This window comes from Gopherus flavomarginatus, chromosome 9 (genome assembly GCF_025201925.1).
Source record: "Gopherus flavomarginatus isolate rGopFla2 chromosome 9, rGopFla2.mat.asm, whole genome shotgun sequence".
Taxonomy (NCBI): domain Eukaryota; kingdom Metazoa; phylum Chordata; order Testudines; family Testudinidae; genus Gopherus; species Gopherus flavomarginatus.
The window spans coordinates 54906200-54929345 of NC_066625.1; the positions used below are offsets into that span (position 1 = coordinate 54906200).

The 23146-nt window shown below is 49.5% G+C and overlaps 1 protein-coding gene across 2 annotated transcripts in view; it reads right to left on the bottom strand.

The window, feature by feature from the left end:
- Positions 1–11793: 11793 nt before the first annotated feature.
- Positions 11794–23146, bottom strand: part of CSPG4 (chondroitin sulfate proteoglycan 4) — an 80341-nt gene continuing 68988 nt past the window's right edge. For both annotated transcript variants that reach the window (XM_050966964.1, XM_050966963.1), the window contains exons 8-10: positions 21787–21953; positions 15058–15241; positions 11794–13985 (exon numbers count right to left, since the gene is read on the bottom strand). In XM_050966964.1, coding sequence (XP_050822921.1) covers positions 12031–13985; positions 15058–15241; positions 21787–21953 — 2306 coding nt within the window. In that variant the 3' untranslated portion in view covers positions 11794–12030. The remainder of the gene's footprint in view (positions 13986–15057; positions 15242–21786; positions 21954–23146) is intronic.

The following is a 23146-nucleotide window of genomic DNA, read 5'->3' on the forward strand; positions in this document are numbered from 1 at the left end:
GTAGGCTTAGTAGATCTACTTTTCTGCATGGCAGCCATGGAAGATTACAGCTCACTGCTCCTTTAAGAGCCCCCCTCTTTGACAGGAGCTCAGGGCTTGAGCAGTAAACTCCTCCCTTTGCGGGCTGGTCCAGGGCGGGTGGGAAACACAGCTCCATTCTAGCCTGAGAATGCTGCCCCTGCCGTTTCTATGGGGACAGATTCACAGTCAGCTTTGAAGTGGGCCTGAGCACTGGATCTGGAATTTCCCTGCCAGTTAAAGGCACAGTCCAATCACTCCCTGGCTCTGCTGGTGGCCAAGGAATTTGGCCTGGCATAAAGAAGGCTGCGCTAACCAGCTGCCTGGCTGAAAGCCCCCTGGGGACTGGGAGGGCAGCCATGACCTTTAGAGCCTGGGATTTGAAAGAGGCCGGCCTAAGGAGCAGTGATAACATCAGCCTTTTGCAGCTCCTCCTTCCTCCTCTGCTCTGCAGCAGCTCCTTCCACAGAGGATTCGGAACCTGGGACTAGGGGGCATCATTTCAAGGCTCCACTCCTCTAGCTGAAGCCCAACCTCACAATTGCACTTCCAGCCATGTGTAATCTCCCCTCCAACTGTCCTGCTCTGCTGTGGGGTGGTAATTCCACCCCCAAATCAGTGGGGAGCCTCCTGCGATGGATGCCCTGGGAGCCCTGTCCCTGCGATCCTGGTCTCTGGGCCAGTGGAGAGCGTCCTATGAGAAGTGTGCATGGGAGACCCTGTACTCAAGTCCTTTCAGGGTAACCTTCTCAGACATTTTTGCAGGGTGCGTGAGTGGTTTTAAGTTATGCCACATGCAGACTGGTGATGACCCACTCAATGGACTGACAGCTGCAAAGTGCAGGACACACTCATACACCGAGTGAGGCCACCTGCTAATTTTAAAAGTCCACTTGCTTGGCCCACAATTAAAACAAGGAATGATCACAATGCATGTGCTAGTGTTGCTCCTCATCCCAAACAGGGCGGCATCAGGACAAGCCTGAAGGTAGAGTAGGGCTTGTTGTTGCATCCAGAGGTCTTGCCAGTGGAGATGTTGCGGGAACTGAAGGAATTACCCCAGTGTTATTCTGGAGATGGTCAGCAGGTCCAGGGGAAGTGCTCTGTGAGAAACAAGGGGCCCTCTAGCCATACTATGCTGAGCTGTGATCCTATCAGTGCTGCCAAACTAGGTGAAGCTTGGCTGGATCAGCAGATGGAGGGCCCTTCTCCAAAGAAAGCCCAAGTGCCGCAGGGGAGGTGTGGATGACTGATCAGATGCTGATCATTTCTCTGAATCAGTTCTGAACCAATGCCTGAACTGGCCTGCTGGCAGGGGGCTCTAGAGGTGCTGTCTTTCCAGTGTGAAGTAGCACTGAGGTCTGCTCCTCCCTGAGTGTGTCTGTAGAGATCCCAGGAAAGAGGAGGTCGTTAACCCTGGTGTTCTGCCTAAATCCCAACTCTGTTCCCTTTCTTCTTTTTCTTTAGCGTTTACAGAGGCCTGTTGGTCTGGGGCCCTGTTTTGCCAGGGGCTGTTTCTTCCTTTCTACCTTCCTGCAATCCCCAAGGCAATTCCAGTGGCATACAGTGGTCATCCCTCCCTGCCCTCAGCTGGGGTGTGGTGCTAAGTGCTATGGTGCACCCCGCAGGCCGACAGTGATCCCTACCCATATTGCTTACCAAGCTCACAGAGGGCATGCGGGACTGTTGGGAAGGGTTTTGAGGCCCTTGAGTCAGTGGTGCCAAGGTTGGTTATTAAAGGATTTGCAGCTAAGGGCCTGGTAGCTTTCATCTTGAGAGGCTGATGCTATTGTAACCCCGGGCCAGTGCTGGCGAGTGCTGTAATGCAGCATATGTGTAGCAGTGCCAAGACAGGAGTGTACCTGGCCACCATACCCAGACTGAATGCATAGGCAGGGTTAATACACGGAGGAGGGCAACTTGGACTGGCAGACTGCGTCCCTCCCTACATCACCTGTTTTCTGGAATAGTCCTGCTTCTTTCAAGTGCATTTGTATTCCACAGGGACAGGGCTGCCCGGGGGGTAGGGCAGGGCAAGTGGGGCAATAGGCCCCGGGCCTGCAGGGGCCCTGCGAGCCCTGTCCTGGCTGCAGTCCGGGTCTTTGGACGGCATTTCGGCAGTGGGGGGCCCTTCAGCGCTGCCGAAGACGCAGAGCAACTGAAGACCCCCCCCACCCCCCGTCGCAGAAATGCCGCCGAAGACCTGGACCGTCACCGGGTGAGTACAAGCGCCGCAGCTCCCCCGCTTTGCCCCAGGTCCTCTGAATCCTCTGGGCGGCCCTGCACAGGGAGAACAAATACCTTTCATCTGACACCCAGCTTCCTGCTCAGGTTTTCCCTTTGTTTCAAAGGAACAAACGCCACGCTGCATCCCCAGCCAGCTTGTCTTACTCAGGTTCAGATTGTAATCTATACCTGGGACTGCCTGAGAAGGATGCCAGAAGTGGATGCCCATGGAGACTGCATTCCCCTCTCTCCCCAGCAGGAGGCAGTCTCTTCCAAATCAGGAATGGGATCCACTGGTGGAGTCATGTCTTGGAATGAAGGATCATGGAGACTAAATTCCCCTGTCCATGAAGAGGGGCCAGTCTTTGCTACAAGGCTAGGAAGTGGACCCTGTGGTGGGCGCACGTAGATGAATGCCAGGGCTGGCTGAGACTGAGCTCCATTGATGGAGCAGGGTGAGGGTGTGTAATCTGGGACATTGAACTCCCTGTCAGCAGAGGAAGGGGATGTTGAGCGTTATGTGATCTTGATAGAAAAGGCCTAAAAATCAACAGGCCCAGGCCTGTATCTTCCTCTCTTTCCCTGGCTTTAGCCCAAAGAGGGGCCTAGGGATTTGAATAACAAGCAAAACCTGGGAATCCAGGACAAGACATGTATCTAGTCTCATTTAACCATGTCAGCTATTTACTAATTAGTCCGCTTGGCACAAAAGTTTATGCAGCTGTTTTCCCATGTATCCTCAAAGATATGTAATACTAAAGGTCAAGGTATGTACCTTATACTCCCTTCAAAATGATAAATGTATCCGCAACAGATGTATCTTGTATCCCCTTCCCCAAAATAATCATGTATTCTGTGTGACCTGTTATCTATAGGTCAGTATAATGACGTTTACTAAAGTTGTTTGTTACTGATTATAAAAGGGACTCATGTCCCCCATGTAAGGTGTGCTCTTCTCTGGCATTAGTCGAGAAGAAACACCCGCTCAGCTGAACGAAAATAAAGGTGTGGTACCCGTCTTCTTGTTCTCCGTGCCTCCTTGGTGTAATTAGGTAAGCTCCAGGGGGAAACGGGCCCTGTTTGGCCAACAACCTCATCAGGGCTCTCTGTCGCCTTGATGCTCGGACTGTGCTGTTCTCCTTTTATCCGTGGAGTGGCCAGGCAGAGACAGCTGTGGAGCGTCAGCCCTTGGGAATAAACACTCCATTCATTCCACAGCTGACCTGCAGGACCCCCTTTCCCAGAGTGCCACCTCTCACGAAACATAGCCCCAACTGTTCCTTCCCCACACCACACTCCTCAGCCTTTCTCACACCATCCCTTTGTAAGTAGCCTTAGAAATACAGAAGCCCCATTAGCTCCCCGCCACATGGGGGTATCTTTAATGGGACAGCTGCTTGGCTCCATTCAGAGGATGGAGATCTGTGATCCTTGCTCACATTTGTGGATCTCAGCTGATGTCCCCGCTGGCAGTGCCAGAGCACTGTGGAGGGGAAGCTCACACTGATGGAAACCCAACTGGCAATGCTAGGGACTGCTGTGAGGAAGCACATGCTGCATGCTGTCATTTCTAGAGCACTGCTCTGTGGTGCTCACAATGCTGATGTCCTTGTGGAGGGTGAGAATCGCCTAGTTAGTGTTTTATTGCTACATCACAGGGCTCGGGGAGTTTAGAATGACCGGAGTTCTGCGTGGGTAGGGATGTACATACATATGTGCCCGTGTGAGCATGCTGTGTAAGTACTAAGCATTAGTACTGCTCACGTGTACCCTGGATGAGTTTCTACAGAATTCCCATGCGTGTGTCTTCAGGCTGTGTTATTGTTAACTTCTGTGTTAATGAAGCCAAGCCCCGGAGAGAGAGCCACAATATGTGAGCTATGTCTGAGCTTAGCTTGGGAATGGCTCTTCCCAAGCTGAGCTCAGGTGGGGAGAGATAGCTCAGTGGTTTGAGCATTGGCCTGCTGAACCCAGGGTTGTGAGCTCAATCCTTGAGGGGGCCATTTGGGGATTGGTCCTGCTTTGAGCAGGGGGTTGGACTCAATGATCTCCTGAGGTCCCTTCCAACCCTAATACTCTATGATTCCCTCACAGCAGGGCCCACTGGACTCCCTTCCAGATTGTCTCCTCACCCCTGCTTTTCTCTTGTCCTGGCCATGTGCTTAATGTGGAGGAGTCCTGTCATGCATGAGGTAGGACACTGGCTTCTCTTGCTCTGCACTCAGCTCTCCGCCGCAACCTAGCAGAGAAAGAGAAAGCACTGAGAAGAAAAAACAGTCTCAGCTGCACACAGGGATTTTCTGGCTCCAAGGGATCCCCCCAGCTCCTGTGCTGGGTTCCGAAGCTGTCTGGGCTTGTCTTCCCTGCAGGATTAGTTATCCATGGACACGCCTGCTCTGGAGCTAGCCTCGCTCAAGGGAGAGCAGCCACACTGCACAACAACCCTGGAGCTGCCCAGTGTCTTTGTAGGAGCTGCACAGAGAAGCCGCATCCCCACCATGTTAGCTCCAGTGTCAGCCACGCTCAGACTTCAACCTATGCACCCCCTGACAGGCCGCCTAGCCCAAGCTGAAAGCACCACCTCACTCGAGCCAGAGATTTGTGTGTGTGGATGGGAGTCAGTTTAGGGGCTGTAACTCCTAGCTATACCTCAGTCTAATACTGCAGTAAAGGCAAACCCTCTGAGTGACATACACGTGGCTGTGCAGTAGACAGATGTGCATGTCTGGAGCACAGAGAGGTCCTTATCAGGGGCATATACAACAATGCATATGTGATACACTCACAGTTCACTCAAATTGTACAGCTGTACACATCTGGCATGCATACCACTACAACTGTACACATCTGGCATGCATACCACTACAGCTGTACATATGTTTTAAAGGTTGAAGTTTGTTTTTATATTTTTAACTAATTTTAACTGGTTCCGCAGGGAATGCTGTAGCCCCAGTTCGCAATCAAGAGACGATCGCATGATGTGCATCATGTCAGAGGTGTGCACAGCAAAGAAAAGACTGACTACCACTGACAGAACAAGTCCTCTGAGGCCCGTTCAAAGTTGGAATTCAACTCCCTCCTCAACTGGCCATCAGGTGAGTGATGCTAAGGTAGCATGATAGCTGAGGGTGTCCTTATTTAAAGGCACCAGGAGTTTTCTGATCAGCTTGTTCTATTGCCAATAAAAATGTAAAAGGTCATTTCTTACCTTTGGTGCGAGAACGTTATATTCCGAGTACCATTAAACACTCTCTCGTTTGTAAAGCCTCTTTGGAAACTGCACAGTAAATTATCATGATGTTTAACTCTGTTGCTTGTGCACTGGCATCTTCAGAGATGAAAGTTCAGCACACAAAATACATGCCCTCCTGTCCCATTGCAGGTGTCTGGCCCTGCTCTGAGATCAGTAATAGCTAACTGCTGCTGCCCAGTTTGTGTAACACCAGCAGGCATTGCTACAGTGTTGGTCGGGTTTGTGGGTATATTGGGCCAGAGACTCTCCTGTTCTGGCCACTTTGCGTTGCTCAGGCAGAATCTGTCTGTAAACGACTGTCTGAGAATTCCAGAGCAGGGGAGCTCTCAGATAATGGACGGTGGTGTTACAGGCTCCTATGTCCACTGATTCCCCCACACCCTGGTGTAGGAATGCTTGGGGACCGTAACCAGCTGGTGTAAGTTAGAGCAGCCCTTAAACTGCTCAGAGTCATACCAGACATCAGGCAGGCTTTACTGGCTACCTGACTGCCTCCCTCCACCCTTGTCCCAAACATATTTCAGCACAAGACCACACTGCCTGTTGCTTTGAGGCTACGTGATGGAAGGCTGTCGTGTATAGAATAAAAATATGCAGAAGCTGGAGGAGGTTGAGATTTTGGACCTAAATTGCTTGACGGGGGGCATAATTCTCCTTTCACTTTTACTGGTGTAAATAGTATTGATTCCACTGAGGTCAGGAGAGTTAGACCAGGGTCTGAGTGGACTAAGGGCAAGGAGAACCAAGCTAAGTGTCCCTGTTGCTCGTATTTAAGTGATGAAATTAAACCCACCCTCAGCTGCTAGGCTCCGGATTTCAATATAACTGGCCTATGGATCTGTTCCAAAGCCCCACATTGGTAGAGTGTATATGATCCATGACAATTACGTAGCATGTCATGGAGTGAATCCGGTATGGCCAGCTGAGAGGAAGCAACATCGTGCTGGAGAAACAAGAGAATACTGACAGTCCTGTCTAGCAAGTCTTTCTCCTTTGACTGTATTCCTTTACTTTCCCTTTATAATCGGAGCACAGGAACAATGCTTGTAACAAGATGGTTACTTAGTCCTGCCATGAGGCAGGGGACTGGACTAGATGACCTCTCAAGGTCCCTTCCAGTCCTATGATTCTATGATTCTATGGTTTCCAGGCTAAGTAAAATCCTGCTCTTCCTTCCAATGGAATGTTAGCTCCAGATGTTTGACAGTAGCTGAGCACCTGGCCTTCTTGTGTAAATGACATCTCTAAGGTGGGATAAGATGAGCTAAATTCTGCCCTCATATTCATTGGTGTAAATCCAGAGTAACCTGAGTGAAGACAATGGACTTGTACTGGATTTACATGTCACTGTAACTGGCAGCAGAATCTGGCCTGGTGTATGTTGGGCTTAGGTTACAGTATGTCTGATGTGTCCTGTGGCTCGATATTTCCTTCTACAGGGAAGTCTCCAGATGACCATGTGCTTTAAAAATAATTTGTTTATTTCAATATTCATTACAAAATTGCTCATTTTATTATAAATTATCCAATCCACTGTTGTGAAGCAAAATGTATAGAAAGGAAAATACAAAACAAAACACATTAAGGTAGCTTTAAACAACGTTGCTGCTATTTGAACTATTCACATGTCTCGTCCCACCCAAAGGCTCTATCTCTGACTCAGTGATTCCTTTGTTATTAGACAGGTGAGGTACAAAATTCCAATCTGGGGCTAATGTGGGAGGAGGGGGAGAATTTGCATTGCTTTTATTGTGTGAATGTGAACAGGATGAGGGAGCCTTCTGACGATAGCTGTGACATTGCTGGAATAGTAATACCTAGCTCTTTTCATCAGTAGATTTCAAAGCGCTTTACAAAAGAGGTAAGCACCAGTATTGTAATTTTTACAGATGGGAAAACTGAGGCACAGATTGGGGAAGTGAGTTGCCCAAGGTCACCCAGCAAGACAATGGCCAAGCCAGCAGGGCCAGCTCTAGGCACCAGCGCAGCAAGCAGGTGCTTGGGCGGCCAAAAGAAAGGGGCGGCATGTCTGGGTCTTCAGCGCAGGGGCGGCTCTAGGCACCAGCAAAGCAAGCACATGCTTGGGGCAGCCCATTTGCAGGGGCGGCAGGGATCCAGCATGGGAGCTGAGAACCAACAGGGGCCCCTGGGAGCTGTAGTTCCTTGGTTAGCTCCCTGCCTATAGAGCCAGCCCTGGAGCAGGGAAAGAACTACATTTCCCAGCATTCCCTTGGCCACTGCCGACAGGAAACCGTGTGGGAGGGAGTGAAGTAGCTGCAACTTCATGCTGCAGCCTGCTGTGAGTGGAGAGCTGCACTGTGAAGGGTAGGGATACCATATTTTATCATTCAAAAAACAGGACACTCCATACATGCTGCCGTGCTCCTCCGTGGAGCCACAGCTGCCACTCCCCCAGAACGCTGCCGGTATGGTGTGCTGAGGCTGCATGGGAGTGGGGGAGCAGGGGAGGGGCTCTGGCTGATAGAGGCCCCGATGCGAGCGGCTCAATATGGCCCGGCCATTGATTTGAGGCTGCAGGGGAGGGGCTCTGGCTGATGGAGGCCCCATGCGAGTGGCTCAATCCAGCCAAGTTGCCCTGTCAGCCATGCCGTGCTCTGCATTGGGGGAGAAATCCCAGATCTTTTGAGAGTTTTACAAATTCCTCCTGGATGGCTATTTAAAACCCCAAAAGCCAGAAATGTCCGTGAAAATACGGACGTATGATAACCCTAGTAGTATGCCCAAGGAGTAGGCTTTGGCCCAGACATCCCCTTCAGAAGACTTCCCCAGACTGGATTAGGGATACTGGTGTGACCTCACCTTGCCGTCCTTAAAGAAGAAATTGGGTGGACTAAACGGACAGTGCACCTCTCTATCTGAAGCCTAGCAAGGGAGATACGTGGATCCCACCAGAAGTTAAAATGATAAGTAAGGGAGGGGAGGCTCTACTACAGAATCTGGGCAGCTTTAGATACAGTACCAGGCACACAGGAGGATTTCTACTTCTGAGCCATGGAAGCAGAAATTGACTTTTCCTTTCCAGATTTAGCTAATAGTCAGAAAGGGAATCTAGCACCTGCCTTCCAGAATTGAACACCTCAAAATTCAGGAGTGCTCAAGCTCAATTTGGGCAGCTGTTACTTCATTTCTCCCAAATCAAATATACTGATCCACTGTAACTTGCTGTAGAAAAAGTAGGATAAAATTGAGCAAGAAATGCTTCCCAGTGGTTTTTAGGACTGGAATTGCTATTTTCAACAGCCATTGCCTTGTTTGTTTGTTTGTTTGTTTGTTTGTTTAAAAGGAAGACAGTGATATTGCATTGGCAAATTCTCCACAGAAACAAAGAGTGGAACAAAAGAATAATAAAGGCACCTCAACTTTTCCTCATTTATGGAGGACAGACAGGCTTATAATATGCATCCAGATATCCTCCAATCACACAAGCTGAAAATGGTTCCACTTTACTGCAGTTCTGTAACCATACGGGAACCAATCCTGTCTGTTCTGTACTCATCCAAAATTCCTGCTGAGTGACCTGCCCTGGGAGTGAGTTACCAATGACCCAGGGCTGCGGCAGAAGGAGAGTGCAGGTGGGGGTGGGGAGAGCCCAGGGCTGGGGCAGCAGGAGGTGTTTGTGTGGGGCAATGGTGGGGGGGAAGGGGGAGCCAGAGCTGAGGCAGCAGGGGGTGTGGGTTGGGGGGGAGAGCCCAGGGCTGGGGCAGCAAGGGGGTGCAGCGAGGAGCCCAGGGCTGGGACGAGGGGCAGCCAAAATTTTTTTTGCTTGGGGTGGCAAAAAACCTAGAGCCGGCCCTGCTTCAGTGGCAATTTGGCGGCGGGTCCATCAGTCCCTCTCAGAGGGAAGGACCTGCCGCCGAATTGCTGCCGAAGAATGAAGCGGCGGCGGTAGAGCTGCCACCGAAGTGCCGCTTATCATGCCTTTTTTTTCCTTCTGCCACTTGGGGAGGCAGAAAAGCTGGAGCCGGCCCTGCAAGCCAGAAATAGAAGCCAGGTCTCCTGAGTCCCAGTCCAGTGCCCTCTTTGCTAGGCCATAGTGCTTCCCTACAGCACAAGGCCTTTGCAGATCAGGGCTGAGGTGTATTGGCAGAGCTCTGTGGGGTTCTGATAATGGACAAACGTGCTGATAAAAATCTAGATGGGAGAGTGTAGGAAGAGCTGTGTGGACGTCTAGGAGTGTCTCCCATTGGGATGGGAGTGTATTGGCAGTGATGCACCTGGAGTTTTGACTGGAATGGCAGGGTTGCTGCTGGACAGAAATGAGATGCATTGGTAAAACTGCATGCAGACCTGGCCAGAACTGGAACAAAGGTATTTGGACTGGCAGATCTGTGTGTGAGAAGCCTTTGCTACCCTGCTCCGGTCAGTGCTGTCAGTCTTACTTTCTTGAGTGCTAAGTTTCTAGTGTCATGCAGAGAGCATGCATAATCAAACGAGGAGGAAGAGAACTTGAAATGTGTATTTGCCTCCCTCTTCCTCCCGCTGGAATGAAACCTAGCCCTCAACTTCATTGCAGTTCATTACAACCCTTCATGGCACCCACAGTTCTAAAAATTTGTCCCCGTACGTAAACAGTAAACTTCAGCATCAGCAAAATAAACGTCTCATCTTTGCATTGACACTAGATATAATATAACAGGAACACCCCGGGGTCCCAGGACCAAACAGTCGATTTGGAAGGAACAATAAAAGCACATTTAAATTAAGGCCAAGTTCTACTGTGAGTTAGAATTGTGTACATTGGCTTTAGTGGAGTTACACCAGATTTACCGAAATCTCAATGAGAGATGAGATTCTCAGCTGTAGCAATACAAAGGACTATTACTGGGTCAGAGCCTGAGCTCATAACTTAGTTTTTCCTCTGTCTTTACTCAGATTAATTTCCATTGATGTCAATGGGAATTCTACCTGAGTAGAAACTGAGCAAGACCCAGGATTTGACCCATTCTTTCCAAATGTGGTTCTAGAACTAGCTGGGCTGAGAACAGGTCTGGAGGGCATCCCCTGTGGAGAGTATCAGAATGTTTGTTTAGAAAATATGATGATGTGATCCACCTGTTGTGGGTACTTCTGCTGGAGTGTCCTTATAACGCAGGGGTTGGCAACCTTTCAGAAGTGGTGTGCCGAGTCTTCATGTATTCACTCTAATTTAAGGTTTCGTGTGCCGTTAATACATTTTAACGTTTTAGAAGGTCTCTTTCTATAATATATAACTAAACTATTGTTGTGTGTAAAATAAATAAGGTTTTTAAAATGTTTAAGAAGCTTCATTTAAAATTAAATTAAAATGCAGAGCCCTCCGGACCGGTGGCCAGGACTCAGGCAGTGTGAGTGTCACTGAAAATCAGCTCATGTGCCACGTTTGGCACACGTGCCATAGGTTGTCTACCCCTATTATAACAGATCTAATTCTTCTCTCACATGTACCTCCCTTTGACCTCTGTGGGGTTACTCCTGATTTACACTGATGTAAGGGAGAGCAGAATCAGGTCCCATATAGCACAGGATCAGATCCCCAGCTGGTGAAAATCAGTGGAGCTCTGCTGAGTTAACACCAGCTGAGGATCAGATCCTGTATATTTGTCATCTGTTTCATAAAATATATTCCACACACCAACAGACGTCCCAGATAGTGGCATCCTGATAGACCCTAATCACTGCAAACATGCTCCAGTTTTGTAATCTGTTACATTCCTTCTACCTGTTGTGCAATATGGTAAATGACTGTTCAGTCCATCTGATGCAACACATGACAAATATTCAGAGAAAAAGAGATTGCTTTTCCGAATGGGTGGGGACAATTTAAATTCCCTTGGCTTTGGCAGTGGAGATTTTCTGATCGTAAGGGCCAGTGCCTCAGCCCACCTAGCCCTGCAGAATTTGGAGGGCTCTGTGACCACCCTGATTGAATGCAAATTGCTCTTAATCTTGCCTTGTGTGCCAGAGCTTCAAAAACACCCTGGTGGAAAGCTCACCTCCCACCAGCCTCACTGAAATGGTTACGTGCAGACACTCCTGTGCTTGGGCTGAATGAGATGGGCCAGCCGGGACCTACTGTCCTATGATTTATTGGTATCTGTAACTCTTTCCCAGTGCAGAGGACCTATTGAGGTGGCAAAATATCTGCCTGGAAAGGATTCACTGGGGGCACACTGTATTCCCACAACCTTTCCCTGCCCCCCGTCCCATTACCCTGCACAGTTAATTCACCCACAGGAGTTATCTGGCTTTCAGACGTCCTTTCCCTCCCCCCTCCCAACCCACCCAAACAACTGGGAGACCTAGGATGTCAGGATATTTATTCCCTCCAGAGAGATTCCCTGCTGTCATACCAGTGAGACTCTGGAACCATCTGGGGGACCCTGCATCCCCATGAGTCCTCTTGTGTAAATGGGATTGCCTCCTGCTTGTCAGGGAGGAGGAGGAGGAAGAGGCAGGATGACTCTGTAACAATCCAGGAGGCCAACGAGCTCTGCTTGGAGATAGTCTTGCCTTTTAGCCTCTCGGCCCAGCGTTCAGACCCAGTACTGGTTATTTTTTAAAGCAGGGTTGGATGTCCTGCAGTACTGAAGTAGCTCGGGTTCCTGCTGCCCTCTTGGCACTTTGCCTGTGGGCCCCGATTCTTTGGCCTCCAGAGGGTTCACAGTCGTTAAAGGAATGGCTTGGTTTGGGTCAGTCTTGCGGAAGGTTTCCTGGTCGACCACTGCCCCATTCTTGGGTTTGGAAGTTGTCCCCTGGACGTTGTGCTTCCCGGTCTTGTTGCGTTTGTGGAGATAAAAGATCAGGGGAAGGATTAGTGCCAGGAGGAGGAGTATCAGGCAGATTGGGATGATCACGCTGAACATGTTGGCTTCGATGAAGCTGAGGAATGTGCCCCCCTCCAAGGGAGAGGGGCTTGTGGTGGCTTCGTGGCCCCCCGCGGCTGTTGGAAGCATGTTGTGCTTGCTAGTGTTGTGGCTCAGATGGTCAGAGCCCTGGGGCTGGGTGGCCAGTGTTTCTGAGGAGGGGCTCACCTCTGGGGGCGTTTGCCTGTCATTCGTCTCTGGGAGGTGGGGGGCTCTGAGCAGCGGGGTTCCATATGGCATGGATGAGTTGTACGGCTCTGTGCTATACCCCAGAAATTCCAGGGCAGGTGGCACCCCATCAGCTGCAAGCTCGAACAGAAAGCTGTCATTCAACAAGTGATGGCCAGCATCTTCCATTTCCAGAACTTGCAGCCCGACCAGACCCTGCTCGAGGTCGTGTTGAGTGAAGGTATCAATGGACGCATGCTGACTCTCTTTGTCTCCTGAGACTTTCACAAAATGGCTGCCCAGGGGGGCTCTGAGGATTGTAAAAGCTGGGATGCTGTTTGTCTTGTTGGCCAGCTCACTGGCATCAAGGACTCTGGTGTTCAGAAGGGTGGTGGTTCCCCTCGGCCACCGAATCCCCTGCCATGTCCTGACCAAGGCTTTGACTGTCACATTCACTACCCCCGATGTGTTTACTCCTTTGGACATTGAGAGGAACTGGAATTCATCTTTGGCGGAAGTGAAATCCGTGAAAGTAAAAGTCACTTCACCATTGTCCACTTGCTTCTGGGAAAAGCTTCTCGCTAGGCTTTGATTGACCCTCAACTGGCCAAATTTTGGATCCCTGGTGATTGTGTAATGGACCTCTTGTTCCTCTGGGTGTGATGCCCCCAGGAGGTGCTCTCGGGACAGCGATGCAATGTTTAGGCCCTGGGGTATTTCCAGGGGTATCTGGCTCATCACTGTGGTTACTTCAGGCAGAACGTCAATCTCTAGAGAAGTGAAGATGGGTGGATTATGCCCATCAGAGATGCTGAACTCTAAGGACCCAGGAGAACCACTCCCATTGGTGATGAACATTAGGTGCCCGGCATTGATGTCTGCTTGGGTGAACTGATTGATAGGCACCTGTTTGTTGTGTGTGTTGGCCAGGAAGCCACTGGATGGCCCCTTGAGGATTCTGTATTCAACCTCTTCAGGGGAACTGTCAGGATCTACTACATCCAAGTGATCCTGGGAGAGCACTGCCGAGGAGCCTTGGAGAACCTGCAGAGCATCGCCATGCTTTGTGAGGCGAGGTGGTTTCTCACTGATCTCGCTCACTGTTATATTGAATGCTTCAGAAATGACCAAGCCCCCTCCTTCCTGCGGAGGCCGAGTAGACTCCATAGCCCTAGGCCGCAGCCAAACCTTAAATCTGAAATTATCTTCCTGGGTCCCAGATCCATGGTGAGTGTATTGCAGGTTACCCATGACCACATCAGACTGCAGGAAGTAGGGATGCTCTTTGCTGATGGATACATCCGCAACAGAAAGGTGCCCATGGGTTGGCAACTCCGTAACTAGGAACACTACATCATAGGATGCCCGCTTGGACTCCGGAACTTTGGTCAACAGGTTGGAAGCATCCAGCACTGAGGTGTCAATTTGCGCTCTTTGGGCTTCCAAGATCCTGAGGCCTGCAAGAAGAGAGAACACAGTCCCGTGACTGTCCTGATGACAACAGCTCTCAGCCCGGAAGAACCAGAAAGGGTGAAGTGGTGGTGAGGGGGAGGAAGGGCTGGGAGAGAGAGACAGTGGAGCTAACTTAGAGCATGCTATGGAGGAGAGAGGAGGAGAGCTCAAGGAAGAGAGGTACAAAGGAAAGCTGGAGGCAGGGGAAGGAGAACAAATGCAATGTATCACAATAGTTCTGTTGGAGAACAGGAGGAGAGGAAAGGAATTGAGGAAGGTTGAGAGGTACAGAAGGAAGAGGGAAGCTACAGCAAAGGAAGGAATGAGAGAAAAGAAGCACATCTCTACCCCAGTAGAATGTGACCCGATATAACATGAATTTGGATATAACGCGGTAAAGCAGCGGGGAGCCCCAGGCCCTTTAAAGCGCCACCTGACCCCGCTGCTTTACCACGTTATACCCGAATTTGTGTGGAGCCCCGGGCCCTTTAAATCACCGCCCGAGCCTGGCTGCCGGAGCGAGCCAGGCTCGGGCGGTGATTTAAAAGGCCAGAGGCTCTGGCCGTCGTGGGGAGCCCCAGGCCCTTTAAATCCCCACCCGAGCCCTGCAGCCAGAGCTCCGGTGGTGATTTAAAGGGCCCAGGGCTCCCCGCAGTGGCTGCAGCACCAGGCCCTTTAAACCACCGCAAGGAAGCCAGTCCAGTCCGGCACGCTGTACTGGATCAAACCTGATATAACGCGGTCTCACCTATAAGGCGGTGAGATTTTTTGGCTCCTGAGGACCGCGTTATTTTGAGGTAGAGGTGTATGAGAGTCCTTGCTGCAGAAGGGCCCTGATTCAGGAAAGCATTTAAGCACTCGTTTAGTTCCCAATGTGCTGAAGTGCTGTCTGGCATGGGGTTGCTTTCCTGAACTGGGATCTCAGTGTGGAGATTCAGAATGGCTGTTCCTACAGCTCTGTGTCCCTTGCTTCCTGGATGACATTGTCTGCACCCTCCCTCCCCTTAGCTACAGCCTCTCTCGTCTGTTCATGGAGCCAGCACAGCTTTGTTCCCAACAGCCCCATGGCTCTATTACCTTGGTTTCTCCACAGCTTCGTTGAGGGTTGGGGACAGCTTGCCTCGAACGAGACCAGCACTCCAAGGACGTATGAATCGGTTACTGTGGGCGGGGAGGAGACTCGGAAGTGAAAAGCATCCTGAGTAAACCAGAATGGCTGCTGAGGCATGTCATGCTGATAAAAAATTATTCCATTATCCACCTGGTTTGAAACAAAAAGCAAACACCCTTTTAATCATAGCGAAATAAAACAAGAAATAATACCCAATACTGTTTCCTGGACAGGATCCTGCAGCCAGCCAGCATGCAGAACTGCCACTGAATTCAGCAAGAGATCTGCCCATCTGTTTTATTTATAGATTGCCAATCACTGTGGTATCATTATCAGTGTTGTACAGGTGGGGAAACTGAGGCACAGCAACTGCTCTGAGTCATATGGTGAGTTGATGGAAGAGAAGGGAGTAGGACCCAGAATTCCTCACTCCTAGCTCTCTGCTCTAACCACTGGGTCATGCTGCCTCCGAGTGCCCCTCTTGGTGCCCAACACAGAAGAATGGGAGAATCAAGCCCTCTGTTATGCTGAAAGGTACTAGTGGCTGCCACTAGGTGGGTGTTTCAGATCCAAAAGCCAATGGGGTGCAAAGCACCCTTTTCAGGCCTAGACGAGGGAGCAATACAAGCCTTTTTATTTAATAAAAACAGCTACAGATGATGGTGTGGGGGATGACTGTCCAAGGCAGTGGCCTCATGGCAGATCAGAGCTAAGCCATGAGCACTGAAGGCTTTCCCTGGTGCAAGTACAGGAGTTAAGCTATTGGTTGCAAGCAGTGTGTGCTGGAGGCAGAAAGCCAGGAGAATGAGCTGTGTGTGTGATCTGCAAAAGAATAGAGCTTCTTGGGCACAGAGCTTGCCAGAAGAGCACACGTGGGGATTTCTGAGCCAGGAAACTGCCTGCTTTGTTTCCTTATGCTCAGGGAAAAAGGCCTGTGTGTACATAGTAAATAGACAAGATTATATCTAGAATATAACTGACTTGTATCGCTGATTTCTTGTCCTAATGGAAACAACACTGCAAGACCCCGAATTTTGGCTACCCGTTCAGGCCACAGGGGCAACGCTTCTGTTTGCATGATGGGCACAAGCAGTGCTGAAGGGGCCCTCAGTCTGCATTGGGCTGAGAATGGAGGGATGTGGGCAGGAGCAGAGCAGAAGGGCAAAGGATTGGAGCCAACACTGAGATAGGAGTAGCTTAAAAAAATGAGTAATAGTGGTTCTGAGCATTGGTCTAGCATTGGTGAGATGCTGGCCTGGGTATTAGGGTTCTATTCCCGATTCTGCCACAGATGTGCTGGGTGATCTTGGGCATGTCACCTCCCTGCTTGTCTGTCTTGTTTATTTAGATTGTAAGCGCTTTAGGGCTGGGAGTGTCTCTCACAATGTCTGTACAACGCCTAACATAATGGGACTGGGATCTCAGGTGTATGTATAAAAATGATGTCAGGAGATGGTGAAAGACAAGACTGATTTTTCTCCCAGTTCTTTACTTGCTGGGCTGAGACTGGCTACTATGGAGGGATATGGGAAGCACAGAACTGGAGAGATCTTCATTCTGAAGTGGGCTGAGAATAGCTCACGTGGGAAGATATGGGAAACATTCATAGTTTTACTAGCAAAAGAAACTGTGACTTGAAAGCTGTAGCTGTTTAAAGCAGGGTTAAATTAGAGTGAGAAGCTTCCCTTAAATGCAATTCTCCAGAACTAGGCAGGCAGAATTGTACATGCAAAAATATATCATAGAATCATAGACTATTAGGGTTGGAAGGGACCTCAGGAGGTCATCTAGTCCAACCCCCTGCTCCAAGCAGGACCAATCCCCAGATTTTTACCCTAGTTCCCTTAATGGCCCCCTCAGGGATTGAACTCACAACCCTGGGTTTAGTAGGCCAATGCTCAAACCCCTGAGCTATCCCTCCCCCCAAACAAGACCAATCCTCAGACAGATTTTTGCCCCAGATCCCTAAATAGCCCCCCTCAGGGGTTGAACTCTCAACCCTGGGTTTAGTAGGCCAGTGCTCAAACCACTGAGCTATCCCTCCCCCCTAGTTTGTATGTGTAGTCACACAGATTTTTTGCCTAAATCAGCTAATTGTGGGTACAAATGGTCAATTACACAATCCTGATTTGCATGTGCAGCCACGATCAATGTGTGCACAATTCAGATGTGCAATTGTACTTCTGTGTGTGCCTGGCTACGTGTGCCTTATTTGGATAGCAGGCCTTTCCTGGCTTGCACTGTAAAAATTATTAAAGTACCCTCTGCCCTCTCTTTAATCTAGATGTCTCCACGTTTGCACCTCCCTCACTCTGTTGAAGGCAGCAGTAGATTTCTGGAGGGGGAGAGACCCCTAATTTGAAACCTCATCAGAGGTGACCCAGTTTGAACAGTCCATCCGCCTGTTCACATGTTGCTGGGGACACTGGGGCCATCATCTGCTACAGACTTTCTGGAGTGTGATGTCAAGGGAGCTGTGGCAACTGCATGCGTTGCTGTGGTAACCCGGTGAATATTTCATTGGCTGGCAATGGCAGAAGAGTTGAGCGCCTATCTGATGGGATAGTGTTTACAGCCCTGCTGCTTGCTGGGACTGTCCAAGGGGGTGGGGATTAAAAAGAGGATGAGAACCGAAAAACAAAATGTGGTTTGAGTTCTGTGCTGGGGATCTCGAGAGAAGTCTGAATCAGAGCAGTGCTGGGTGAGAGGAGCAGTGTTCTCCTGCGTATTTGCTCTTTCTTCTGTTGTGACAGATGTGGTTGGGTGCTGAGCCCTCAGAGAACAGAACAGAATAGTAGTAATACTCTGTGCTTGTATAGCACCTTTCATCCAAGAATCTCAAAGTACATTACAAGGTGGGTCAGTATCACTGTCCCAATACTACCAAAGGGCACAGAGGGGTGAAGTAACCTGCCCAACAACTCAATGGCATTGCTGAGAATAGATTCCAACTTCCTGCTTTAATCACTAGACCATGCTGTCTCAGTGGGCAAACTGAAATCAAATCATGGCTATCAAAGTTTAGAAGCTACCCAGGAATGCTGCATTCTTCATGGAAAGTTCCTAGAGAGAACAATCAGGCCACATTTCGACAGAATGTCCAGGCCAGCTTTTTGAATTTCTGTAGTGAGGGTAAAATTCTCTGTTACGTTCAAAAGGGTTTGAGAGTCATTTCTGTAGAATCCTATTAGTGCATTTACTATAGCATTTTGTAAGACTTTTCCGTAAGAGAGGGGTGTGTGTGTTGAGTTAGAATGACAATGGTAGAAAAAGAGAGAGAAAAGAAGGAAAGGAAAGGCAGAATGAGAAAGACGAGAGAGGAGGTGAAAGAGACGAACAGCCTGCAAACTGCAATGTAATCTATAATCTGAGAAATATACCGGATCCCATCTGTCCCTCCATGGAAGGAAAGGCAGCAGGTGAGTGTGCTCAGTCTAAGGCCTGGTCTACACTACGCGTTTAAACCGATTTTAGCAGCATTAAACTGATTTAACGCTGTACCCGTCCACACTACGAGGCCCTTTATATCAATATAAAGGGCTCTTTAAATCGGTTTCTGTACTTCTCCCCAACGAGAGGAGTAGCGCTAAAATCAGTATTACCATATCGGATTAGGGTTAGTGTGGCCGCAAATCGACGGTATTGGCCTCCGGGCGATATCCCACAGTGCACCACTGTGACCGCTCTGGACAGCAATCTCAACTCGGATGCAGTGGCCAGGTAAACAGGAAAAGCCCTGCGAAATTTTGATTTTCATTTCCTGTTTGCCTAGCGTGGAGCTCTGATCATCATGGGTGGCAATGCAGTCCCAAATCCAAAAAGAGCTCGAGCATGGACCGTACGGGAGATACTGGATCTGATCGCTGTATGGGGAAACAGATCTGTTCTATCAGAGCTCCGTTACAGAAGACGAAATGCCAAAGCGTTTGAAAAAAAAATCTACAGGCTACACAGTGCTGCGTGACAAGCTTAACGGGAAGCCAGAGACTCAAATGGACGCTCATGGAGGGAGGGAGAGGGTCCTGAGGACTCCAGCTATCCCACAGTCCCCAGCAGTCTCCGAAAAGTATTTGCATTCTTGGCTGAGCTCCCAATGCCTGTAGGTTCAAACACATTGTGCGGCGTGGTTCAGGGAATAGCTCGTCAATGTACCCCCTCCCCACCACCATGTGAAAGAAAAGGGAAAAAAATCGTTTCTTGACTTTTTTTAATGTCACCCTATGTCTACTGAATGCTGCTGGTAGACGCGATGCTGCGGCAATAAAGAGCAGTATCCGTTCCTCTTCCCTCCCCGGTGGCAGACAATACAACATGCTTGATAACTGCTGAATAACCCTGGCTGGCCTCAGGGGCGCCTGGGTAAAAATAGGAATGATTCCTGGTCTTTCCCAGTAGATGGGACAGAACAGCTGGTAACCGTCCTCATCATAGCAACTGGGGGCTGAGCTCCATCAGCCCCCTCCCTTTCCTGTGTAAAGGAAAGATTCTGTACTTCCTGGACTATCATAGCAGCGGCATGCTGGGCTCCTCTCCTCCGCACCGCTTAATGTCCTGCATGGACTGTCATAGCACCATGAGGCTGCCTCCCCCTCATTTTATCTCACTAACAAGTCACTGTTTGTTATTCCTGCATTCTTTATAACTTCATGACACAAATGTGGGGGACACTGCCACAGTAGCCCAGGAAGGTTGGGGGAGGAGGGAAGCAACGGGTGGGGTTGTTGCAGGGGCACCCCCCGTGAATGGCATGTAGCTCATCATTTCTGCGGGATCTGACACGGAGCAGCTGTGCTCTCTGATATACTGGTTTTCTAGTACACTTGCCCCATATTCTAGGCGGGACTGACTCTATTTTTAGAAACCATAAAGGAGGGATTGACTCAGGGAGTCATTCCCAGTTTTGCTTTTGCGCCTCCAGACGATCTCAGCCAGGGGCACCCATGATAGCAGCAGACAGCACAGAAGGACAGATAACCATCATCTCATTGCCAGATTACACTGGCAGCAGATGGTACAGAACAACTGGTAACCATCTCTGCTATCATGCAAAAGCAAATGAATGCTGCTGTGTAGCGCTGGAGTATCGCCTCTGTCCGCGGCATCCAGTACACATTCGGTGACTGTAAAAAAAAAAAGCTGAATGGGCTCCATGATTGCCGTGCTATGGCGTCTGCCAGGGCAATCCAGGGAAAAACCGCGTGAAATGATTGTCTGCCGTTGCTTTCCCGGAGGAAGGAATGACTGACGACATTTACCCAGAACCACCCACGACAATGATTTTTGCCCCATCAGCCACTGGGCTCTCAACCCAGAATTCTAAGGGTGGGGGAGACTGCGGGAACTATGGGATAGCTACGGAATAGCTACCGACAGTGCAACACTCCGGAAATCGACGCTAGCCTCAGACCATGGACGCACACCGCCGAATTAATGTGCTTAGTGTGGCCGCGTGCACTCAACTTTATACAATCTGTTTTATAAAACCGGTTTATGTAAAATCGGAATTATCCCGTAGTGTAGACGTATCCTAAGCATGCCAGATCTTACAGCCTGCTCTGCAAAATAATGTAGTAGCACACAGGGAATGCTGCTGCCAGGAGGAGTGGGGAGAGCCAAATTCTGAATTGGTTGCTTGCTATTAAACACAGGGTTCCAGAATTCCAAGATTCGAATGGCAGACCCGAGGGGGTTTCAGGCCCCAGGTTATAGTCAAAGCTGCCGGGACCAAGATTTGTGCTGAAATGGGAGCAGTGTGGCACCCAGTGGAGAAAGACGATGACGTCTTTTTTTGGTTTGTGATTTGGGAAGAAGGCCTCACTTTTGGCAAAGGAAGGGCTAGATGCTCAGCTGGTGCTGTTCCATTGACTTTGATGGCACTGTACTGCTCTACTGCTGGTGCAACATGCCGGTTTGACAAGTCTGGAGACACATGTCCTCTGTCTACCTCCAAACACAGGGGCAGGCTTCCAGAACAGAGCCCGATAATCCCCTTTAATACCAGATTTTAGGACCTTCTGTAGGGCAGGAAAAGCCAGTTAGTCTCAATGGCCTCTTCTCTGAGGCCGCCAGCAAGGACGTTGGTTGCGTTGATACTTCTACTATACACTGGGAGGTGGTCTGAGACCACTGACTCCCATCGCAGAGACCACCAAACACCACAAGTCACATGCCACAGTGTTTGGTCATTATCACCTCCAGATGGATTTGCCTTGGTGACAAGGAGGTAAATGGCTCTGCTGCCTTGAGCCATCCGGTCTCCTTGCATATATTTCAGCTGTGACTAAAGAAGACTGCATTGTGCCGTAGAATCCAGTTGTGTTAGTCAGGCTGGGAGCTGGAGGGTTTGTGAGAACTATAGGGTTTGCGCAGCTGCAGCACAGTGGCATAGCTAGGAAGGGAAATTTGGGTGGGCTGCAATTTATGCTGGACAGGCAGTGAGCAAGGTCTGCCATCAGAGCAAATAATTGATAGTGCACATGAAGAACTTTACTAACACTTGGCATTCAGCCATGCTCAGATTTCGGTGGGCCTGGCTGCTAATAGGGTGGACCACACCCATCCCCGGCCCACACATGGCAACGCCTCTGGTGCAGCAGCCTCAATAATGAATCAAGGCACCTGAATCTTGTCTCTTCTCTAACATTAGACATGACATAACATGAGGGACATGACAATGGGGAGGCAGGAGCACTTACCTCAACCTGGGTGAAGTTCTCCAGTGGCCCACTGGCACTGCCCAGATGGTATTTCACCAGCCTGCCCAGTTGTGGGGGCTCCTCTATGCTGTAAAATAAGGGACGGGAATCTGCTTTGCTGTTGGTTACTGCTTTCAAATTCTGGCTTGTGATTGGCTGAACGGTCCCTTTAAAACAAATAGTATACAGTGTATTTATTCACAGCAGCCAATCAGTGCTTCCTCCTTCCCCCCTTTATAGAAGGATGTATCTTATAGGCTAAGATGTCTTTAACTGCATGGGTACCTGGCATAACCACACAGATCAGAGTGTATTAGCTTCTTTACCATCCCTTTCATTCATATCTTTACACCTGTAGATTCAAGTCCCATCCCAGAATTTGGGCTAATCCCCTGGACAGAAAAAGGGCAGGTGGGGCATTGATATGCATCCGTTGTGTATCATCAGATACTTGTCCCTGCATCAGTGATGTCAGTGGGAGTTTTGCAGTGGATTTCAGTGCTAGATGTAAATATTTATACACACAGATATATTTTAAGCTAACCAACCACAGCGTTTAAGGGCTGGCTTTGCTGCCCATTTACATGCACACAAAATGTCTGCATGATTTGCCTCCACACCTGCCATAATTCCAAGCATGGACTGGGTATTTATGTGAGTAAATGATCATAAGTGCCCCATCTGCACAAAGAATGATCCCGATTTGTGCAGGCCATGCAATCCGGGTAAATGTGCGTGTAAATGGGCAGCTTGGGCTATGCTGCTGCCTGTGCATTTTTCTGAAAATCTGAGCCTAAGAGGCTACTGAGTCCTTATGTCTCAGTGGGCAATAGAGATGCCTCTTATCATGTCTCCCTCTCTCTGTGCAGCTAGGCTGGAAAGTGTCACTTAAGTGTTAGGTAAATGCCATACAATAGGAGGTGAAATGCCATCTGTGCTCTCAGAAAGGGAGTGGAGTCACAAGTCAGGCCAAGCTCTTTCTCGTGCCAGATCACCCACCCCATTGCCTCCCACTGCAGCATGCTTAATCGTCCGCATGGATGAACAGGAGCACACTGGATCCTCTGGGGGGAGGGCTGCTGGCAGTACTGGCATAGTAAAAGCCAGTCAGGACAAAGGCCCAAACATAGATTTCAAAGTATCTACCTTTTCCTGCATTGTCTTTCATTCTGACTCCATCAGTGCCCATATGTTACCATCAGCCCTCCCGCCTTTCAGCCTGACACACCTTACTCCCACTTGTGTTTCTTTCAACACAGTCTTCCACTGATTTTTCTTCTCTCCTTCCATAAACCAACCTAGCCCAATAGCCACTGGAGCTGTTGGATGCTGCTGATTCGCTGACTTCTCAAGGCTCTTG